The sequence below is a fragment of the Lepisosteus oculatus genome, chromosome 9 (genome assembly GCF_040954835.1).
Source record: "Lepisosteus oculatus isolate fLepOcu1 chromosome 9, fLepOcu1.hap2, whole genome shotgun sequence".
Classification (NCBI taxonomy): Eukaryota; Metazoa; Chordata; class Actinopteri; order Semionotiformes; family Lepisosteidae; genus Lepisosteus; species Lepisosteus oculatus.
Window position 1 is genome coordinate 10,886,231 of NC_090704.1, and position 20,325 is coordinate 10,906,555.

Below are 20,325 nucleotides of genomic sequence, written 5' to 3' on the forward strand. Positions count from 1 at the left end.
ACAGAGATACAGTTTGATCACAGTAAGCATACAAGCTAATGGGTAAGAGCACAGATCCGTCTCACTTCAAAGGGAGAAGGCCAGTGGGTGCCTCTTCAGCAGAAGAATCCTTATTAAAAATCGTGTTTTGGACCACCAGTTCAAAGACAATTGTCATTAAGTGTATATCATGTCTGGCAACTGAGAGCAAAATCGTTTCCTGCTACAAAATACATGATTTGCCAAAGGCTGAGAAAGACTGACAGAAAAAAATATTGGAAGGCTTGTAAAGATGAGCAGTAACCTTCCTTAATCTTTATGGCAGAGATGAGGCACATTCAGACTATAAAATGGGTGAATAGTGACCAATTATTCTATTAGATCAGAATACTAATAACAGTTCTAAAAGATCTGTTTCTCCACTTTGAAATAATGCATTTCAAATGCTATTCAGAGAAGAGCACTATCTGTGTTTCTTTGAAATCAAAACATCCTGAATGCACATCCCATCTCCAGTTTTTCATTGACATTTTGTTTGTATATTGTACATTTAACAACAAACCTTTCTGTTTTCTTTGTCTGTGGTGGGGTTGTTAGTGATTTTGTAGTTGTGGAGATCAATTATTTCTTTCATTTCATAGTTGTCTCCTCGTCTCTTGCAAACAATCACCGCTTTGTCAAACAAGAAGATATGCCTGCATCCAATAAAATAGAGATGTGAAAGTGCGTTAAGTAACTTCCAGGGATCTGAGTCTAAAAAAAGAATCGCAAAAAGATATACGTAATGATATGTTCTGCACAACAATCTCACCTGTCTTGTTTGGCACGTTTATCTAGAGAAGCTACCCGTACCTCACCATCGACTTTTGGCCTTCCAAACTTTCTTAGAGACTGATTCTGAAACACAAATTACACGCTTGAGCTTTTGTTAAAAAGGGAAGCCAAGGCGCCTTTTTGTTTCTTTATTTCACTTCATAGACTTACCATGTTTTCAATAGACTTCTGAAACTGATCTATCTCCCGTAAGGTTTCATTATCCCTTTTTACTTCATTGACATACTGAGCGAGGTCCTGCATACCAGAACAGAAAAAAATGGGAGAAGAATGTAATGTACACTCAACTCAGCCCCTGAACAGTCACCACCCAACTCCACCCAACACACTGCAGTTGAGTTGTGTCATCAAATGACAGCACTTCAATAACACCTCAGCATCCTAAAATTACTTAACAAAGTAATTTGAAACATTTGTTTATGTGATGGGACTTCACTGTAAATTATCATCATTTATTGCTGTAAAACGTATTTGTACTTTAATGTTTTATTCCCATCTGGAGTCTAAAGTACAGTACACCTTGTCAAGTTGCAGAAAATGATACTATTGGATAGAGCTGGAGTCCAAACTGTATAAAAAATGACAATGCACTTTTTGTTTTTTCCTATAACTTTCATTTTACATTTACTGTACATCAGGTTTTCTGTATGTAAGTAGAGAAACCTCAAGTAAACATGTAAAAGAAAGTCGACTTCAGAAGTCCCTGGTTGACAATAAAACTGTTTTAAACATGCCTATTTACACTAGTTTGTTCACTTTATTTGAACAATTACTCAGGAAAATGTGATTTCCTGAACTAAGCCAGACAGTTTGAGAGAAATGTTTTCTGCTGTCGACAAATTAAATTTTAATCAATAATTTAAAACAGTTTTCCTCAGCTCTTTCTAAAAGAATTTTAAAAACCCTATAAAATGTATTTTCTCTGCTCATGTAAGAAAAAACACCTACATTTTGAATTTACATTAGCACCATACTGTATTTACATACTAAGGAAAAATCAGCCTTAAATACACAGTATAACTTGTAAACCTCAAACATGGTTTACATGGATGATTCACCCAGAATATCACATTTCCTTTGTTTAGCATTATATTTAATTTCAGCTTATAGTAAGCTAGAAGATAGAAGAAAACAAAAACCCAAACTGGTTTAAAACAGGTCATCATGTGTCTGACAAACATGTTTGCTGTTTTAAACACACATTTTCTTAAAATAATATTTGACTGCACACCAATGACTTAGTACAGTACTGTATGTCTCAAAGTGTTTCAGGAGTCTTTTTGTGGGAGAGGTGATCATTTTCCAAGCAAAGCAGAATTGACATATTACTGTATGTGATATGGTGAAATGGTCAAATCACATAAACAGAGAAAGCTCTACATGGAGATACTTACCTTCATTGCATCAAGTGCTGTTCGTAAATGGCTCTTGTCAGTTTGATCATGAGTGTGTTTGACTAATTCCTGTTTAATCAAAGCAAACACAGAGCATTAATACAGTGCACCACAACTTGTTTTTATTCAACAGCTAATTAGTGACAAAGTGTTTAATACAGCAGTATCTAGTCAGACATGAGAAACGGAAACATCCAGACATGCCTTATTCTAATTAGGGCATCACTCTGCATTGCTAGACACTTATCACAAGCTTCAGAACTACCCGGGCACAGAATTTCCTAGCTGTCAAGTCTTCGTTTTATTGCTTCATCAGTGCCTTGCCGCAATATCTTTATTTTGCCTTTTTCACCGTTTTATGAGAAGGAAAAGCCAATTAAACAGAAAGAAAATTAAGTTTCTGCAAGCCCTTGCACTAAAACTTCGTATGCTTGAGTGGCAGTGCAAAAACCACTCGTGGTATTTAACAATGAGCTTTTTTCATCTCTTGCAGTTTAAACAAGACATCAAGGACTCATTAGAAAAGAAAGGAAAGGCCATCGTGCAAGTCTTTCCACTTTTATCAGAACTTATAAGACAGATGCAAGATGATCCTTGAATCATTTGCATTGCTCAAAAACATCTTTATTAGGGCCATGAGACATCAACTGTATTGTTTTTGTTCATAGCCATGCACAGACAGTGAACTGGATTTTGAGCCTCTGACATAGTTCAGCATGCTATAAACTAAATGATTAATCTGAGGTACAGTGATGTAGGTAATTCACTCAATAATACAGAAAGAAAATATGAAACGATGTGGAAAATCATCATTTTGTATACTTAACTCTGAAACTGACACTGTGACAGAAAGGGACAGCAAAACCTGTGAGATTTCCAATTGCACTTTGCACACGAGCTAGCTTCTGGCTGAGCAGTGTTGTTGCTGAAAGCTTCCCTACAGCTACAATCCATCAGCACTGCCCTCTTAGTTTCCCAGCAGGTGCTCAGTTCAGCAGAACAAAGTGAGCTGCTGTCACAAAAGAAGCCCAGCTGGCTTCATCTTTGAGGTAAATTCAGTTCTGACTGCTGTTTAGACAATGCAACCTCTCATGCACTTGATGCACAAGAAACTTCCAACTGGCTAAGTGTATTCAAGAGATCACAGTGCTACTCACACAATATTTCCTTGCAGAACCACCATACTTAACTAAAAAGGTTACTTGGTGCCCTATACATTATCAGGTATGATATTAATATCACGTCTACATTGTATTTAAGTTGTTTCTTCACTTTTTTAAAACATTTGTTTAGCTTTTTAGATTTCCTTAATAGCCAAAAAAAGTATCACCATTGCATTATACAATTTTAACCAAACGGTGGTAAAAAATATACATTTGAAGCTTATACTGTATATACCCCAATATTGGGTTATATATATAAGCTTTAAATATATATTAATTATATATATATATTCTAATTTCAACAGTTATCAAAAACAATTAACTGAAATTCAGTTCCTAAAATGATTAAAGTGGTACTTTAAGCAGTTAACATCACAAAAAATTATGGTCAAGCATGCCCCTAGTGGAGACTTTTATGCTTGTTTCCCTTTGCAAAATACCTCTGCACCCAAGATTAATTGCGTTCCTTAAAATTACCCACTATCCCTGATTATGAAATCATAAAATTTAAAACTGTTTTAAAGCAACAGTTAAAATCAATATCACTTGCATTCAATTTCTTATTAACAGACAGAAAATAATTTAAATGAAGGAATAACAAAATGGAGGTGGCTCAGAGGTGCAGTAGTTAGCACTGCTGCCTTGCAGCCCTAGGGCCCTGAATTCTATTTCAGGCACAGGCGTAGAGTTTCTATATTCTATCCGTGTTCACATACAGTAGGTTTCCTCTGGGTGATCAGGTTTCCTCTCACAGCCCAAAAACATACAGGGAGGTTAATTGGCTTTTGGGCAAACTGGCTGGTGGCGTGAGTGGGTGTGTCTGTGTGTGTGCCATGTGAATGGACTGGCATCTGGCCCAGGGTGCCATGCACCCACTGCTTGCTAGAATAGGCTCCAGTTGGCCTGCAACCATGGTTTGGAAGAAGCGATTAGAAAATGGATGGAAGGATGGAACAACAATATGGATTGAGTGGATGGTTTTGATGGCACTATATATATATACATTTTTTACGCTTTTTTACAATTAAAAAGAAATGTAATTTCTTTGCTGGAAGATCATTCTTATAATGAGTCAATCTTACTAGGGTAAGCGGTGCTTACTAGCCTATTAAACACTACTCCACAATATTGTCCTTGTTTTGCATAAAGAAGCAATATCTTTATTCAGTCATGAACACTATGCAATAATTCAGTTACAAACTGCTTACCTGCAATAGCAGATGATATTTCAGAACTCTCTGCATCGGGACAACTAGAAGATCTCTTAAAGTAAATTTCCCATTATTTGCTCTCTTGGAGCATTCCTAAAAGGAACAAAATGTGCTTGACAGTTCTCCATATTGTAGAAAATTAAATCTTACTGTAAATATTTTTAAAAAAAAACGAAACAGAAAAGGCCTCACAGCATTCTGCTGAAAGACCAGTCGCAGTAACTATAATGTCTCAATTTGACCACAAGAGGGTACCAGTAGTCCACAATTAAAACAGAAATACAACACATTTAGCATTTTTTTAAAACCGGATTTAATCAAATATTAATACATCATTATCAGATGTTCCTTATCATTAACATAATGCATTTCTCTGTTCTCACACTGTAAGACATAAACTGATTAAGACTTATTGTTAGCATGAAACAAAAATGGCTAAAAGTTCAATAGAGGACCGTCACAGAATTGTGCTTCTGCATAAAGAAGTGAATAGCTGAGTGAGAAGAATAGTCTTTTGTACAGCAGTATGCTTGTCATAAGCCTAAGGAAGATTAGAATAAACTGTTAGAGTCTCACCTCTAACTTCAACCGAACATCCTCTTTCTCTTTGCAGATATCATCCAAGACTGCTATGGCCGTTTCCACATGACTGCAATACTTCCCATAAATTAGCAACCTAAATGATCAATTTTAACCTATGACTACTTAACAAAATACACTCAGTGGATAATCACAAAACACTGAAGCAGTAATTAAAGTTACCCAGAGAGGTCACTATAGTAAAGAAAGTACAAGTTGCAGGTTTTGTCTGTGTTGTGAATAAACAGTTTGTTTCTTAATGTGATGGTGATTAATATATTTAACAGTCTTCAATAGTGTTTAAGAGTTCCTCATCTGTGCTAACCTCTTCTTATGACAAGTTACAAGAGCTCTAATTTTCAATGTCATAATAATATACTTTTTATATTGCATAATCCAGCTTTCACTGTGTCTATATGTACAACATCATTAAAAGGTATATTATATCATAAGGCTACAGTATATTACCAAGGGTAAAATGATGGCGCTGTCTTGAAAAACAAACTATTATTTACCTTTCTTTGTTGTTTTGGAAAATAAGGTACAGATTTTGAGCATTTTTGTTGGTGATGGAGTCTTGTATTTCCTGCACTAGGATTTTGTGGACTTTCACAAGCTCCTACAATAGAAGAATCTTCAGTTAGAAATTAAACTAAAGAAATTTTAAATTTACATGTGTTATTATGAATATGCCATCTAAAAGGCCTCAGTTTCTAGAGGACTGTAACAACTATTGCTATGCAAGATAAACAGATAATGGCCTTGGTTCTTGGTTGCATACAGGTAGCTGTTCATTATGGTCCAATCCTTCTTCTTAAGATCCTTAAGAACTTATAGAGATACTTTGCAATTTGCAATTACACATATGTAAGCATTATCATTCTTCATCTGTGACTTCACTGTATGATACTACTTTTCATTCAGCTATTAAAATATTATACCCCACAAAACATTTGTTTTGACAAAAGAATATCTCCCATTGTTTTTAATGGGTTTCAATTCAATTGTTCAAATGTGCAGGTGGAATACTTTTCCAACCTCTCACAAGTTTCTTGATACAGTCCTAACACAACAATCATTTTCACTTGCTCCCTTAGCCACAGGTACACAGCCTGCTCAATCCTGTGATCACTATCGAAAGTCAGTCTATGTTTCATGTGGGTAAAAGGGAAAAAAATAAATGAATCAAGCCAGCACTGTGGGGACAATGAGGTAGAAGTTGAAAGTGCCTGTCTGTTCATACTGGCCTCATACTGCCAGTTTATGAAACTCACTTTCACCTAAAGAAAAACAGCATGAAAGTGACACGAGTTGACAAGTGGCATAAAGTCCACCAGGTGGCGCAAATGTGGCTCACTCAGCAACTAAAGCGCTTTGACCAAAATGGTGTTGAGAATCACGTGATAGATAGGCTTGAATATGCAGTGTACAGAAAGTGCTTCCACTGGTTTGATTATGAATCTCCTTAACCTCCCAAAACGCTCACATATATTTCTTTCCAAATATTTAAAATATACGGCTTCAATCTGTCTAGTCAAGCACTAAATAAAAGTTTCAAAACAGGAGCTTGTTTGCAATTTTTAAAGTGTGATTTTTAACTATGATATTTGCTCCTTGGTTGAAACTGAACATAACTGTGTGGAAGATTCTGAAATATTATTAATCATAATATAATGAAAGATAATAAATTATTATTAATGAAATATATAATAAGATATTATTAATTATTTTACAAATTAAAGATTTGTGACACTGGAGAATGTTATGCTTAAATGCTTACCGGAATGTTAACAAATACTTTTTCTATTTCCACCAAAGATAAAAATTTCCTGAGGGGTGTCATAAAATACTGTGGAGACAAAAGCAGAAAATGCATGCCAAACAAATGCTAAAATGCTTCATATTATTTGATATTTGCACATATAATTTTACAAAATGGTTTGTAATTACAATGCGCACATCAAATCTTAAACAACAAAAGATTAATATTACACTTGTATAGCGCTTTTCTGGACACAGATTTTGGACTCCCCTCCACCTAGATGAAGCAATGGCAGCCATAGTGCGCCAGAACGCTCACCACACATCAGCTATCAGAGGGGTGGAGAGCAGAATAATGAAGCCAATTCATAGATGGGGATTATTAGGAGGCCATGATTGGTAAGGGCCAATGGGAAATTTGGCCAGGATGCTGGGGTTACACCCTTATTCTTTCCGATAAACGCCCTGAGATTTTTAATGACCACAGAATGTCAGGACCTCAGTTTTATGTCTCATCCAAAGGATGGTGCCTATTTACAGTATAGTGTCCCCATCACTATACTGGGGCATTAGGACCCACATCGACCACAGGGCGAGCACCCCCTGCTGGCTCCACTAACACCTCTTCCAGCAGCAACCTTAGTTTTTCCCCTAAGGAGGAAGTCTCCCATCCAGGTACTGGCCAGGCTCACACCTGCTTAGCTTCAGTGCGTTGCCAGTTGTGAGTTGCAGAGTGATATGGCTGCTGACTTGAACGATAATGGCAGTAATGTCATAGGAGGAATCTTGGTTAAATCAGATTAATCTCCTCTAATCGTCTTGATACGTTCATTTGCTGATTCAAACAACTGTTTCATAAAAACAATGCATCTTGGAGAAATTTGGTCAACATACTAAACTGGACATTCACTTCTATAGGCAATGGTGCATTAAACATGTTCACTTTCAAATATTATCACTCATCTGGCGTCTGGTAGTTTCACAGATTGAGTGGACCAAGTGCAATGGTTCAGCCAGTCTGTGTTTCATCAAGTATTTGAACTGATGGTGCACCTGAACATTATAACTGACCTGTAGACATTTGACTTGAATGCACCAATTTACAGAATAATCCAAACGTTATCCCACATGTATAGAGTTAGTGCAGTCATTGAAAACAACACTCACTCGTTCTATGGACTCCAGAGTTTCTGTATATTTCTCTTCTGTCTGTTTGATTTCTAAAAGGCAGCAGCTACGAATGTCGGTTTCAACCTGTTTCTGCAATTTGAAAAAAAAAGCATGATATTTAGAAAGGCACACTCAGTGGTAATGTCTTATTTCTTTATCTTCAGCTTTTACTCACTTGAGACTCATGAGTGATGCTAATTGCTTGTAAATTACTATTAATATTTCAAAGGATATACTGTATGAAGGATTATCACTGAAAAGGGTTTTATTTAGCAAAACAATCCACCATCATATAACTGTAACCTTATCACTCTTGTAACCTTAAGTGGTTTGCAATAAGAACTGTAATTTAAAATAACTACAGTATATTTGGATTTTTTTCATGGTTTATCCATGTCTTACCATACATACAGTATACTTAACTATACCACAGTTTTGTATTTTTGTATGTTCTGCTTTGATTTATTACTTTAAGTTTTCCAACAGTTTTCACAAAGAATACTCTGATTTTACTACAATATATCATAATGAACTTTCAAAATGGAAAGGGATAATTTATCACTTCTATTAGATAATACAAATACAAATAAGTGGGGGGCGTGTTCAGTTTGGAAAATATAACTTACTGTGAAAATGGAAGAAGTAACTAGTATGGATTAGTATGGACTAGTAACAAAGAAAAAGGTAAGGTGTAAAATAACTCATTCCTACTGGTTGGGGAAGAGGTTCGGCCTTCATCAGGTCCTCATAAACCTCTCCTCCTTCATCATCCCCATACACACAGTCATAGAGATCTTCTTCATCCTCAACACCATTTTCGCTAAAATAGAAAAGCACAACATTCCATCAACAGCTAATTTGTTTTCTTTAAATCCATAACAAAAATATTTCAAGAAGGAGCTATTTTTATTTGTATTCTATTTGAACAGTGTAAAGCCAAAATCTCTTTAGAATCCCAGGAATATATATGTAGGAATTACACAGCATTCTTAGCTTGTCCAAATGAAAGACACTAGTGCCTATCAAATATATATATATATATTATTTTGACATATTTTCTGACTTGATGTCTTTCAAACCAATTTAATTTTCATTCTGAGAATACAAGGTTTGTGCAATGTCACTGAGTTCCTTTTTTAGTTAAACTGAACATGCTTAAAGCATATTTCAGGAAATTATCTTTGGAAGGATTGCAAGTGTAATAAGATTATTTAAATAAGTAATATGTTTCGGGTATTGCCGTGTGACTGTGATGTAGGCTTTTCTCATCAACTAACACTATCTGTGTATTGTAATAAAACACCTGCTCATCCATTTATTCAAGATGCCAGGAGACACTGGCCAATGTGAGGGAAGATGAGAGATACTTTGAATTCAATTCATGCGCAGAGGCTCACTTCCCAAATTCTTGTTTAGAGCATGGGATGTTCCACAGCAATGAGCTCTAATCTGACAAACAGACTACAAATGGCTGCCTTGGGAATGTTTCTCTGTCTGAATGTATTAGAAAACTTCAAGAGTAAACAGAACCAGTACCTGAATGTTTTTTGAAATATTACTTTCAAGAAGTGTTCTGTACATTTCAGTTAAGGTTGCAATATTTATTGCAATGACTACAGCCATCTAAATATATTGGTATATCTCCCTTGTGTCACTGTCCCTAAAATGGGAGGACTATGTATAAAAAGCGCTGTGATTCCTGTATGGTTCACCCAATATAGACGTAAATACCCTCAAATTAAAGCTGACATTTTGCACTTTAACTTCATAGTCATTGTTTAATTTCAGATCCAATCTGCTTGGGTAAAAACAACAAATTTGTGTCACTGTCCAAATCCTTACAGACTGCACTGTACATACTGTATATCTTACCTCCTGAAATTCTCTTAGCTCATCCCTTTCACAATTCCTTCCTGCCACCCCATCTACACCCTTTAAGCAGCTCCCTAGCTCATTCCTGTCACAGGAGCCGGTTCAGACTCCCGTGGAGTGTTATTAAAGACCCTATGTGGCAGTTTAATCTGTAAAAGACGATGGAGGAAGGTACAACGGGGTTAGGAATGGTTGACAAGACAGGGGGCGGTGACTGTAGTGATCAGGTGCACAGGGGAAATGTGGAAGCAACCAAATCCAAGGAAATTCAAAAGGGAAGTCGGGGCGTAGTCTATAATCCAAGAGCAGGGAGATCCATCTAAGACAAACAGTTAAAAATGGGATCCGGGTCGGAACCAGCACAGGAACAGGAACTAAAAACATAATGGGACCAGGTGCTCTGAATCCCGGACCCAGGCGGTCAGGACGCCAGGGAAAAGGCCTGCCTTCGGACAACCCAGAAAACAGGCAAGCCTTGTGGCGTATATCTTCCAATACTGAGCCAGGAACTGCAGAGACGCTAGGCTTTTAACCCGAAATCCAAACGAGATGCACCAGGAAATAATGGAAACTTATCATAACCGAAAGGGGTAGGAGTGCCCTCTAGAGGAGGGATATGGAATGTAACAATTCCCCTTGAAGGTGAGGGGTTCAGTCTGCTGCATCCTTTTGCTCGGGCCGCCATTCTCATAGTTAGGTGAGCTACACCAAACAACCTCTGCTACTTTTCATCTCTATATCACAGTTAATAGGATCTGACCAAATAACTGACAATATATTTCCAAATAAATGGAAAAAAAATCTTCACTGGCATTTCCCTACACTTTTTACTACTTTATCTGTTTTAATAATCTGTTTCAATAACGTGCAGTATTGTAACCTTAAGTACAAGAATAAGGTCTGCAAACTTGTGATGTGTTAACAAGGGCAACATTTGAGACATAAATGTAAAGCAAGAGAAAAAGAAAATAGTACTTTTGACACCTTCATCTGCCACCTAGATCATAAGATTATTAAGGTTTCCTGTAGTCAAAATCAAGATACAAAGCCTGGTTTTTATGGCTGAGCATGTTATTTGCCAATAAATGTCTCTGATTTATGATCAAATAGTTTCTGCTACAAGAAGTGTCAGGACAAAGCCATAGGCAATTTCTGACAGCCAGTGCATACACCAATTAGTGAATATCCTACCTGATTTGCATCAGGAGTTTAAAAAAGGAGTTTAACTGGTTATGCATCTCCCCCAAAAGAGAAAGATTTAACCTTTGGGTAGATGTGCTATCTCAAGAAGAATGGAACATTTTTAGCACACTCAAGGCATAAAATATACACTATTAGGCATAATTTCTTAGGAATTCGGAATTTGTCTTTTTGCATAACCCAGCTTGCTCTCCATGAGACACACAGAAAGAAGCTTATTTTATATACTGTACATTATATATACTATGTTAGTCACTGAAGAAGGCTCCACGGCCGAAACGTTGTGTTTTTTCTCTCTTCTTTTTTTCAGCATGGAATAAACCTATTACTTGTTCCTTTGCAGCCTACGCATGCTGACGCAGCTACCCACCTAAACTAAGGCTGCATTACACAGATGAGCCCCAGGAAGCAGACATTTGTTTACAGGTACAGGTAGTTTGACTGCCTGTCAATTCATGGAGTCACCAATAAAATTGAAACGACTTTTGTATTTTTGCTAATAAAAAGCAATATTTAGCACAACAGTAACAAACTCAAACTGGATTAGTGTCCACAGTCAAAGTTTTCTTTTTTGTAATTTGACTAAGGTTATTAATGTGTGTTCTACTGACCCTCAGGTGCACTGACAAGGTTGAAAAAGTACTGTGTTTCATATCTTGAAAGTTCCCCCACTGCTAACAGCCCCCATCCAGGTGACAGTCAGGGACTTTTAATGTTTAACTTTCTTTGTACTTATGTGGGTGTCTGCTCTTTTGATTATGAATTCAATTGCAAATTCTAATATAGCTCCAAGAGAAAGTAAATCTGAAACTACAACTTCCTTTTAGTATTACTGAAGAATGTGGGTGCCTAAATCCTGTGATGGCAGTCGGTAAATGGTATCATAAAAATCAATCTTATTTTAAATTATCTTACTTCATTTGTGTAATAGCCTGGAACAGGGGGTAAACTAAAAAGAATGACATCTCAACCATTACAACATCATAAATACAATTAAAGATTATCCAAAAGAACAATTAAGTTTCATCGACCTCTGATTTGCTTGTTATTTTGTTTCGTTTTCAAAGTATGCCGGGCAGTCCCAGTACTGTCTCTCTCAGTAAAACACACGTTAAAAGCTCTGTGATTTACAGCCAGAAATGCACGCTTTTAAAATAAATTTCACACATACTCTATTAACTCATCCAAGCCTTTGTAGATGTCTTCATCCTCTACGCTTTCTTCTGTTGGGAAAGACCTATTGTAAAACAAAATACACTGTAAAAACCTTTTAAAAAAATAATTATCAATCACTATTATATTATATAATATTAAAAATCATTTAAAAATCTTGTAATGGAGGCTGCACACATTAAAACCATGTAGGGCATTCCACCCAGAATATGATTTGGTTCAAATCCATAACAGGATCCACATTGAGAGCAAGATGATACCCTAAAATGATGAAAAGATAAAGCATATTCATATTTAATTGTATTCTAATACTTGTGTCCATAAATTATTTACAGCTCAATTAATGTGGTGCTCATTTTCTTCAATTCTACAAGTTGTTAAAAAGTTTCCTCAGGCCTACCTTATTCCTGTTTGTTGTGCTATCGCTGTATGAGAAAGTTTCGATAAGGTTTCTATAACCTGAAAAAAAAAGGATATATACAGTAGGGACAATGAAACTAAACAATGTACAATTTAATACTTACCACATGTATTTTCAGGGAAACATAAATTATATGTAGGATTTTAGTAGACTTTCTGATACAATGGGAGCAGAATTTTACAAAATGACATTTTTCACAGGTTAAATTTATCAAGTGGAAAACAAAATCAGCATTTTATTCAGATTTTTATTTCAGCTAATATTTAATGGGAATAATGCAATCTGGAAACATATATAAACTAATGAAACTAATGTAGATTAGTGTGAATTTGTGAACCCCATAACTAAAAAATAATCAACTGTTATAACAATCAATGTATTCGATTTTGGCTAAGTAATGCGTGACAAATTATTTGAAAAATACAATAAATGCAAAATATCACAGTGTTACTTTGTATATACGTCTTTATATATACTGCGTGCATTGAATGAGATTTGTAGTTTAGTCAACGAATGGTAACAAGTGCAGCTTGTGAAAGAAACCCACCACTAGACTTAAAAGCAACACAACATGAAGCATGTATGAAGAACATTGCATCTATTCATCTTACCATGGAAGGAAGTGGTCGTTACAATCCTAACTACAGCCTGGCTTCACAGGAAATAAAGCAAATATTCTTGTAATGCAAGGTGATAGTAAACACAGATCAGAAAACCAGATGGGGGCTATGTGAAAGTTCTGACATCTTTATCATTGTCCATCTTGACTTACTGTAGGTCACTGGAAAGAAATGACCTAAACTTATAATAAATGCAGCACTAAATGTAGAATAGTACTGTATGTTTAATACTAGACTTGCTGAATTGCATGAAAACAAAATGCCAAGGTTCACTTATTACCTTTAAAATAATAAAATTATTAAAATAAAAGGGCAGTTTGTTTCAGCACTTTTCTGACTTCTTAGAGGTTGTTTTAAATTTCTTTTTTTTTGGACCTATTATACTAAATAATAATTACAATGCACTATGAAGCAGAAAGGTTACGTGCTTGCTGTATACGTAAATACTAATCCTAAAATTGTAAAAGCTGGTCCAAAATGAACACAATCTTCCAATTTCTGAGAAACCTAAAAGCCTTACTTTATGCATACTGCATATTGTAGATATCAATCTATTTACGTGAATCAGCCCATAAGAATGAATGTGACAACATAAGCAAGAGTATACCAAAGAGCGGCCATTCAGTCTAGGTAATTAAATTCCCAAATGCAATCCACTGTGTATAAGTAGCTATCTTAAAGAGGTTATTATGGTAAATTAGAAAAACACTGTAGATTGCAGCTCAAAAACAAAACTGTGTAATCTAACATAAGCATATAAATTCATGTTTTTTTTTTATTTAAAATTTCAAGCCAGAAATTAAAGCAGCACTCCTCAAGACAGGTATTTGTGCCATTGGACAGAAGAGAAAGGGACTGCTGAGACTGAAGTTTAGACTCCAGAAGAGACAGGATCAGCCTGAATGGGTTACAAGACAAATTCATGCGGAAACACAACTTACCTCATAGATGCTAAAAACCCAGTTCCCTTATTATAGAATTTACATGTATTTTTCTGATTTAAAAATGTTATATTACAATACATAATGAAAATTCAAAGTTTCAGCACCACATCCATGTGATGACATTAAAAGTTTTGTCTGTAATGCTGTTCTTTTGCAATACAGTAGCAGTATATGTAATAATACATACTGTAGCACCTAAAGGCACCTAAAGAAGGAAAAATATTGCAATAGCTTTGTCCAAAAATTAAGGTTCCATCGTTATAAGGATTTGTCACACTATATTAATTTAAATAAAATTATTTTTGGCTTAGAACACTGCTGTCAGGTTAAATACAAGTTTAAAATTCTGATAAATAAAAAAAACAGTTCCTGTATTTGACTGCTCGAGCATTCTAGTCATTAATATATACCAACATTGATGTATTGAAGCATCTGCCTTTTAATGAATAATGCCACATAACTAGTAGTCCTTCTATGTAATCTTTCAGTACTTTGTTATAAACAACATTGAAATAGTCCTCCATCCTCACCATTAATAAAAATTTTACCAACCATATATCTCATAATCCAGTATGAGATATATAACACTATTTGACTGTTATAGACTGAAATAATCATCAGTACTGCCACCAACCTCCTGAGTAGGGTGGAAACATTGTAATAGGTGCTGAAGGCTAATGCTAACTTCATAGATGTACTGTATGTTGTCCTATAGTTGAGCATCAATCAGCATTGCCAGATTTCACTTGGTGCTTTTATGTGCAGTCTATGGTTTTGTGTTGTTCACCTGACTAGTTTCTGCAAATACATAAATTTAGCAAATAACTGTATACAGTTAACTGAGGCTTGTCACTTCTCACACTGGTCCCTACTAATGTGTTGACAACTGACCTGAGTTGTAGTGGTGATTTTTCTGTATATGTTGTTCCCTCCTGTACCCCCATGAATTAAAATACTGTCCTACAACTATAGTTTCTCTTTGCTATAGATTTCTGCATTACTAAAGGAGAATCATTCTTAATGTTGCCTGCTGTACCTATTTAAAGGTATAGAGCAGTTTAATATATTTGCAATAAAGTCTGCAGTGCATGTACTTGTTATACTCTATGTAACGCATTATTTAATGCTCGACAGTAAACATAACTTGTTCTGCTTTACTTCAACCACACAAATAGTATAAATCCTATTTAAGTGTGAATGTACAGATACAATCTTAGTGAAACAGCAAAATAGTATTATAGTACAAGAGTAGAATAATCAAGAAATTATATTTTGATATGTCACGACCAAGCAAGAGCTCAGTTTAAGGAGTTTGTTTACAAACAAAAAAAATCCATTATTTCGATTGAAAAATAGGCACAAAACTGTTTTTTTCTATTTATGTTAGCCAAATCAGCTTATATCACCAGCAAACAAGCTTTTCTGGATCAGACCGTGAAAAAATAAGATCTGTTATAAGTTGGCATTTTCAATATTTATATTTGTAGTAAGTTACTAAAGCTTCTTTCTTACATGACCAATCCTTACAGAGTTATACAGCACAGCTCCCACCGAAAAGGGAAAAGAACAGAGCTTCAAATAGATACAACAGGAAATGGCTTTTGAAGATTTCTTTATCTCACTGTGTATATATCCGCCAAAGGCTGTGCACTACAACTTACACTGCAGGTTTCTGAGGGGCTTATATTTTTTGAAAAATATGTTAAAAATAATTGAGTTGCTGACTCTACCACTCACTAGTGCACTTCTTGACTGAACACTGAGTTTGAGTTGTATAACAAAGCTTTTTGACTGAATAGCACATTTCAGATGAACAGGCTTCAGATGTAAACATAATATATGTATAGTGCCATAAAGCCTGGATAAAAAATAGAATCTAGAGACATACAAATTTAAATCTTAAGGTTTATTGCACCAGTACCATACATACAGCATTATATCCTGAACAATTTCCACAAAGCTGTGGCTCATTTAATTAATTTGTATCTATTTGGAAAATAAAATTACTTTGCATTTGGATCTTACTCTTGTGATACTTCATAGACACAGAGTTACAGTTAGTTTCTGCCTCATATAACTTTACAAACACACATGCACCTCACTAAGAGTTTGTCATCAATCCTTACTAATTTGGTAATAATGCCATTATGTAAAACAGTGACACAGTGAGACACTTCATTAAGAAAGATTTTTCATTAATACCCCAGATCCACTAGAAAAACAATGTCACGTGCTAGTAACTGTACAAAGCCTGGATTAAATCAAGCATGTACCAACCAACCAATCATAAATTCCAACCCAGAAACCTGTATTCTATTGGTTCCTTTGGGTACATCTGACAGTATTCTTCCAAAGAGAAAGCCATTTATGGGATTTGGGAACCTCATGAATGTCTGACTTTTAATTTAATCTAGGCAAACATTATTTTCACTCAAGAACTGTATTTCATACTCCTCTATCAATTACTTTAATGAAAGATTACATGCATCTCTCTATTTATAAAAAACAAGTTTATTAATTTTCATTCTAAGGAAGCATGCATTTCAGACCCTTTTTTTGCAGTTACAGAGAGATTTTCTCTATGAAAAAATTCTCTATTCTCCCATAACACCCTTCGTCAATGCATCTGCATTCTTAGTTTTACTAACTTGACTAGTACATTTTACTAAGTCTATTTACTGTACTAAGGTAAATATTGTAATTGTCACTAACAAGCAGTAGTGTTCTTACTTTGACGACTCTATTCGGATAAAATAAGCAACACAGTATTAAAAACAAAAAGAGTGTAATTACTATAAAAATGAAAATTATGTACAAGTCTATAAATCACTGAAATTCAAGGTATAGAAAAGCCACTGATAAATACGTTTGACTGCTTGAACAATCATTATACTGGGCACTAAGAGAGAGAGGACAAATTCTGTGATCAGAAAAGCAAAAATACCATGATGGGTAAGAAGAACAACAAATGACTAAAGGTGACTTGAATTGTAATTTCAAAATCTCTTCCTTGCTTATGTCCCTTCTACATCCTAGACCCTAATGTGTTACCAACTGACTAGCTAGATGATACATGACAGGACTGGCCTTCCACTTTTTTAATTTCTAGAGACTGTTTAGTATAATTAGTATTTTGCTGTGCTCTTTTTGTGTCTACTGAGTCCTTTAGTTTCCCTTATCTTTGAAAGGGAAGATTTCGGAGGGGTGTAGGAAGGGGATTTGCAATTGGGAATTGGCATTTTTTCTTTTCACAAATTATTCTCAGACAAAACACTGTTCCAACAATTTACATGTTCTGTAATTTTAATGATTTATGCATCCTGTACAGTATTTTTGTTGGTTTATAACACCAACACAAATTGACAAAAAATAACTTTGAAAAGATTTTTTTTCATATTCTTTCAGTTTGCTGTTTCATGAATTTCCACATTTAGTATGCTGTTTCCACTCTGCTTTAGTGGACTTTAGTGTGATTTTACCTTGTTATACTACAGTAAACACATACAGGTGAACATAAGGATAATATAATAATAATAAGTATTTTATAAGGTCACTAAGGAAACCAACGTAGCTCAAAGTATCACCTGCAGTTTGAGGTTTTGCCCCGGTTCAGGTAGTAGTAACCACTGTGCTCATCTCTTATCAGTTTCAGGAAGCTCTTCCCTAGATAGGACTGTATTTCTGTACTCATATTTGACAGCAGTGGTAAATCAGTATCTATTTTTTCTTTTTAAATGGCTTTGAAATTGTTTCACCACTCTCTGAATTTTAGAAATATAAGTAAAATCTTTAGACTCCAGTGCTGCAGTAAATAATTCTAAATAAATCTTAAGGATTTTTTTTGCAAAGAAACTTGCAGGTCCATTCAAAGGAAAAAACAAAAAAGATTGTTTTCTGCAACAGAAAAACAACCAAGTGTAGAGACTGGTAGATAAACAGGCAAGTTAAATCGATAGAAATTACATTTTAAGGTATTTTCCAATATGTACTATAAATTGCACACTATTCTCCTAGGTATTATCATCCTCATGCTGGTTTAAACATTATTTCCTATATTTTTATATTTCCAATAAGGACTATTCTTTTCCAATGAGGACTATGTAAGGTACAGTAGCTAAGAGAAACCTGTTAATGGGAAAAAAATACCTGAGAAAATATAGAAGACAGACTGGCATTCTGAGAGAATATGAGACAAGAGATAGAAAATATTTTTTGGGGTTGGCTGCTCCTGCTGTGTTGGGAATGCATGTGTTGATTTCAGATGTGTGTCTGGGCCAAAAAGGATCAGCCAGGACAATTAGTGAGGAGATATATAGAGTATAATGAGTCATGAGTGAAGTATAAAAGAAGACAATTTGTGCAGCCTTCCTCTTAGGTCACAATTTTTGTCCTTTGGGTCATGTTTTCCTGTGGATCCCGAAGAAGTCCAAGTTGATTTTATCAATGTCTTTAAGAATTTTAAATACTTGAATCCTGGTCCTTTCTGTTTTAAACTGAAAACATTTTTTTTTTCAGATGAGGACCTGTTAGATTAAGATATTGAGGAATGTCCTAGGTTACTCTTTTCAGAACTGATTCAAAACATTTTTTGTAGTATCGTACAAAATATCTGTAGGTCTTTTCAGTACACTGTAGAATCTTAACAACACATCATTTGATTTTAATTCAACATTTTAACCATATATCCTCACCTTTTTCAGTCTCAGCATTTTATCAAGAAATTGTCAACACAGACACTTCAGTCTTTTAAGTAGTTTGTTTGCCTTTTCCCATTTTATATTCATATTATTTTGCTCCCTGCATTTAACGTTATACTACACTACATTAAAATGTCATTTGTCAGGTGTTTTTTCCCATCTTGAATTCAATGTCAAATCATTTTAAACTTCCTGTGACATTTCCACAGTGTTTGCTGAACCTCGGATTTTGGTATCTTTTGCTAGCTTCACTCATTTTCTAACCAGAATATAGAAAAAAAGATCTGGGCTGGGAGTTGCCAGAGAAACTGAATAAATCCTAAATTGAATAATCCTACTTACAAAACGTTTTCAGTTTGCTGCTTTATTTTTATTTTTAGTTTTTTTTAATTACATGCATTATAAAAAGGTTCTATAGTACATATATAAAAAGATTCAATGACCAAAAATTATTTATATCCTCCCTTGTATTGGATCATTTTGAAACTGTATTGTACCTATAGTGAAAGTAAAACATTGTTGATAATACACAAGATAGATAGATAATACTTTATTAATCCCATAGGGGAATTGATGAAGATCACAGATCACAGATCACAAGATCACAGTATATCAATCTGATGAAATCTGAAAGCAACCAATACTGTGTATTTATGCATATCTTGTGGTCTGTGTCATCAGAATTTCCAGAATTAAAAAAATATATACATACAAGGTAAAATTGAAAAGGTTTACATTTTGATTCTCATAAAAATGTGGGCTGCAAATGACGTCAAACCACAGGAAAAAAACAGTTGAGTTTTTTTTATCTACCGTATCTGCCTAGATATAAAGGATGATTAATTTTAAACATTTTTAGTGTATTCTGCTTAGGTAACCAGTAGGTACAGCACATGCAACTACTGTTTGAGTGCTCCCCAGATCCACACTACAATTCAAAACTGTCAATGACAAAGCTATTTGTTGTAACACTTTCTAAAACACTGAAAAAATATTAGCACAGTTACTGTATATTGTGCTGCATACTGTGACATTATTTAAGTACTACCTGTAGACATTAAGTTGGGCTAAAATTATGTTATTACCTTATACTAGTTACAAACGTGTGCTTAACCCTCAATTTGCAGATGAGAGACAGGTAAATTTAGCAAATGCCATGGTGGATCATAGATTAAAAAATATTTACGTTGTTTGGTTTTTATATTGAGGTGTACAATCCTTTTCTGATGTCTTAGTGAGAATTAGGCCATAAGGTGTCATAATGAGCATCTGTATTTAGTCGGAAGATAAATGACTGCTACTTTACA

At 34.8% G+C, this 20,325-nt stretch overlaps 2 protein-coding genes across 3 annotated transcripts in view; one reads left to right on the forward strand and one right to left on the reverse strand.

Annotated features, from left to right (window-relative positions):
• Positions 1 to 20,325, forward strand: part of selenoj (selenoprotein J) — a 277,040-nt gene that overhangs the window by 205,881 nt on the left and 50,834 nt on the right. The window lies entirely within an intron of this gene.
• LOC102685871 (guanine nucleotide exchange factor VAV3) overlaps positions 1 to 20,325 on the reverse strand; it is a 78,187-nt gene that overhangs the window by 25,968 nt on the left and 31,894 nt on the right. For both annotated transcript variants that reach the window (XM_069194127.1, XM_069194126.1), the window contains exons 3-14: positions 12,737 to 12,795; positions 12,335 to 12,400; positions 8,803 to 8,911; positions 8,089 to 8,181; positions 6,941 to 7,009; positions 5,676 to 5,779; positions 5,158 to 5,257; positions 4,579 to 4,674; positions 2,208 to 2,276; positions 964 to 1,050; positions 791 to 876; positions 542 to 674 (exon numbers count right to left, since the gene is read on the reverse strand). In XM_069194127.1, coding sequence (XP_069050228.1) covers positions 542 to 674; positions 791 to 876; positions 964 to 1,050; positions 2,208 to 2,276; positions 4,579 to 4,674; positions 5,158 to 5,257; positions 5,676 to 5,779; positions 6,941 to 7,009; positions 8,089 to 8,181; positions 8,803 to 8,911; positions 12,335 to 12,400; positions 12,737 to 12,795 — 1,071 coding nt within the window. The remainder of the gene's footprint in view (positions 1 to 541; positions 675 to 790; positions 877 to 963; positions 1,051 to 2,207; positions 2,277 to 4,578; positions 4,675 to 5,157; positions 5,258 to 5,675; positions 5,780 to 6,940; positions 7,010 to 8,088; positions 8,182 to 8,802; positions 8,912 to 12,334; positions 12,401 to 12,736; positions 12,796 to 20,325) is intronic.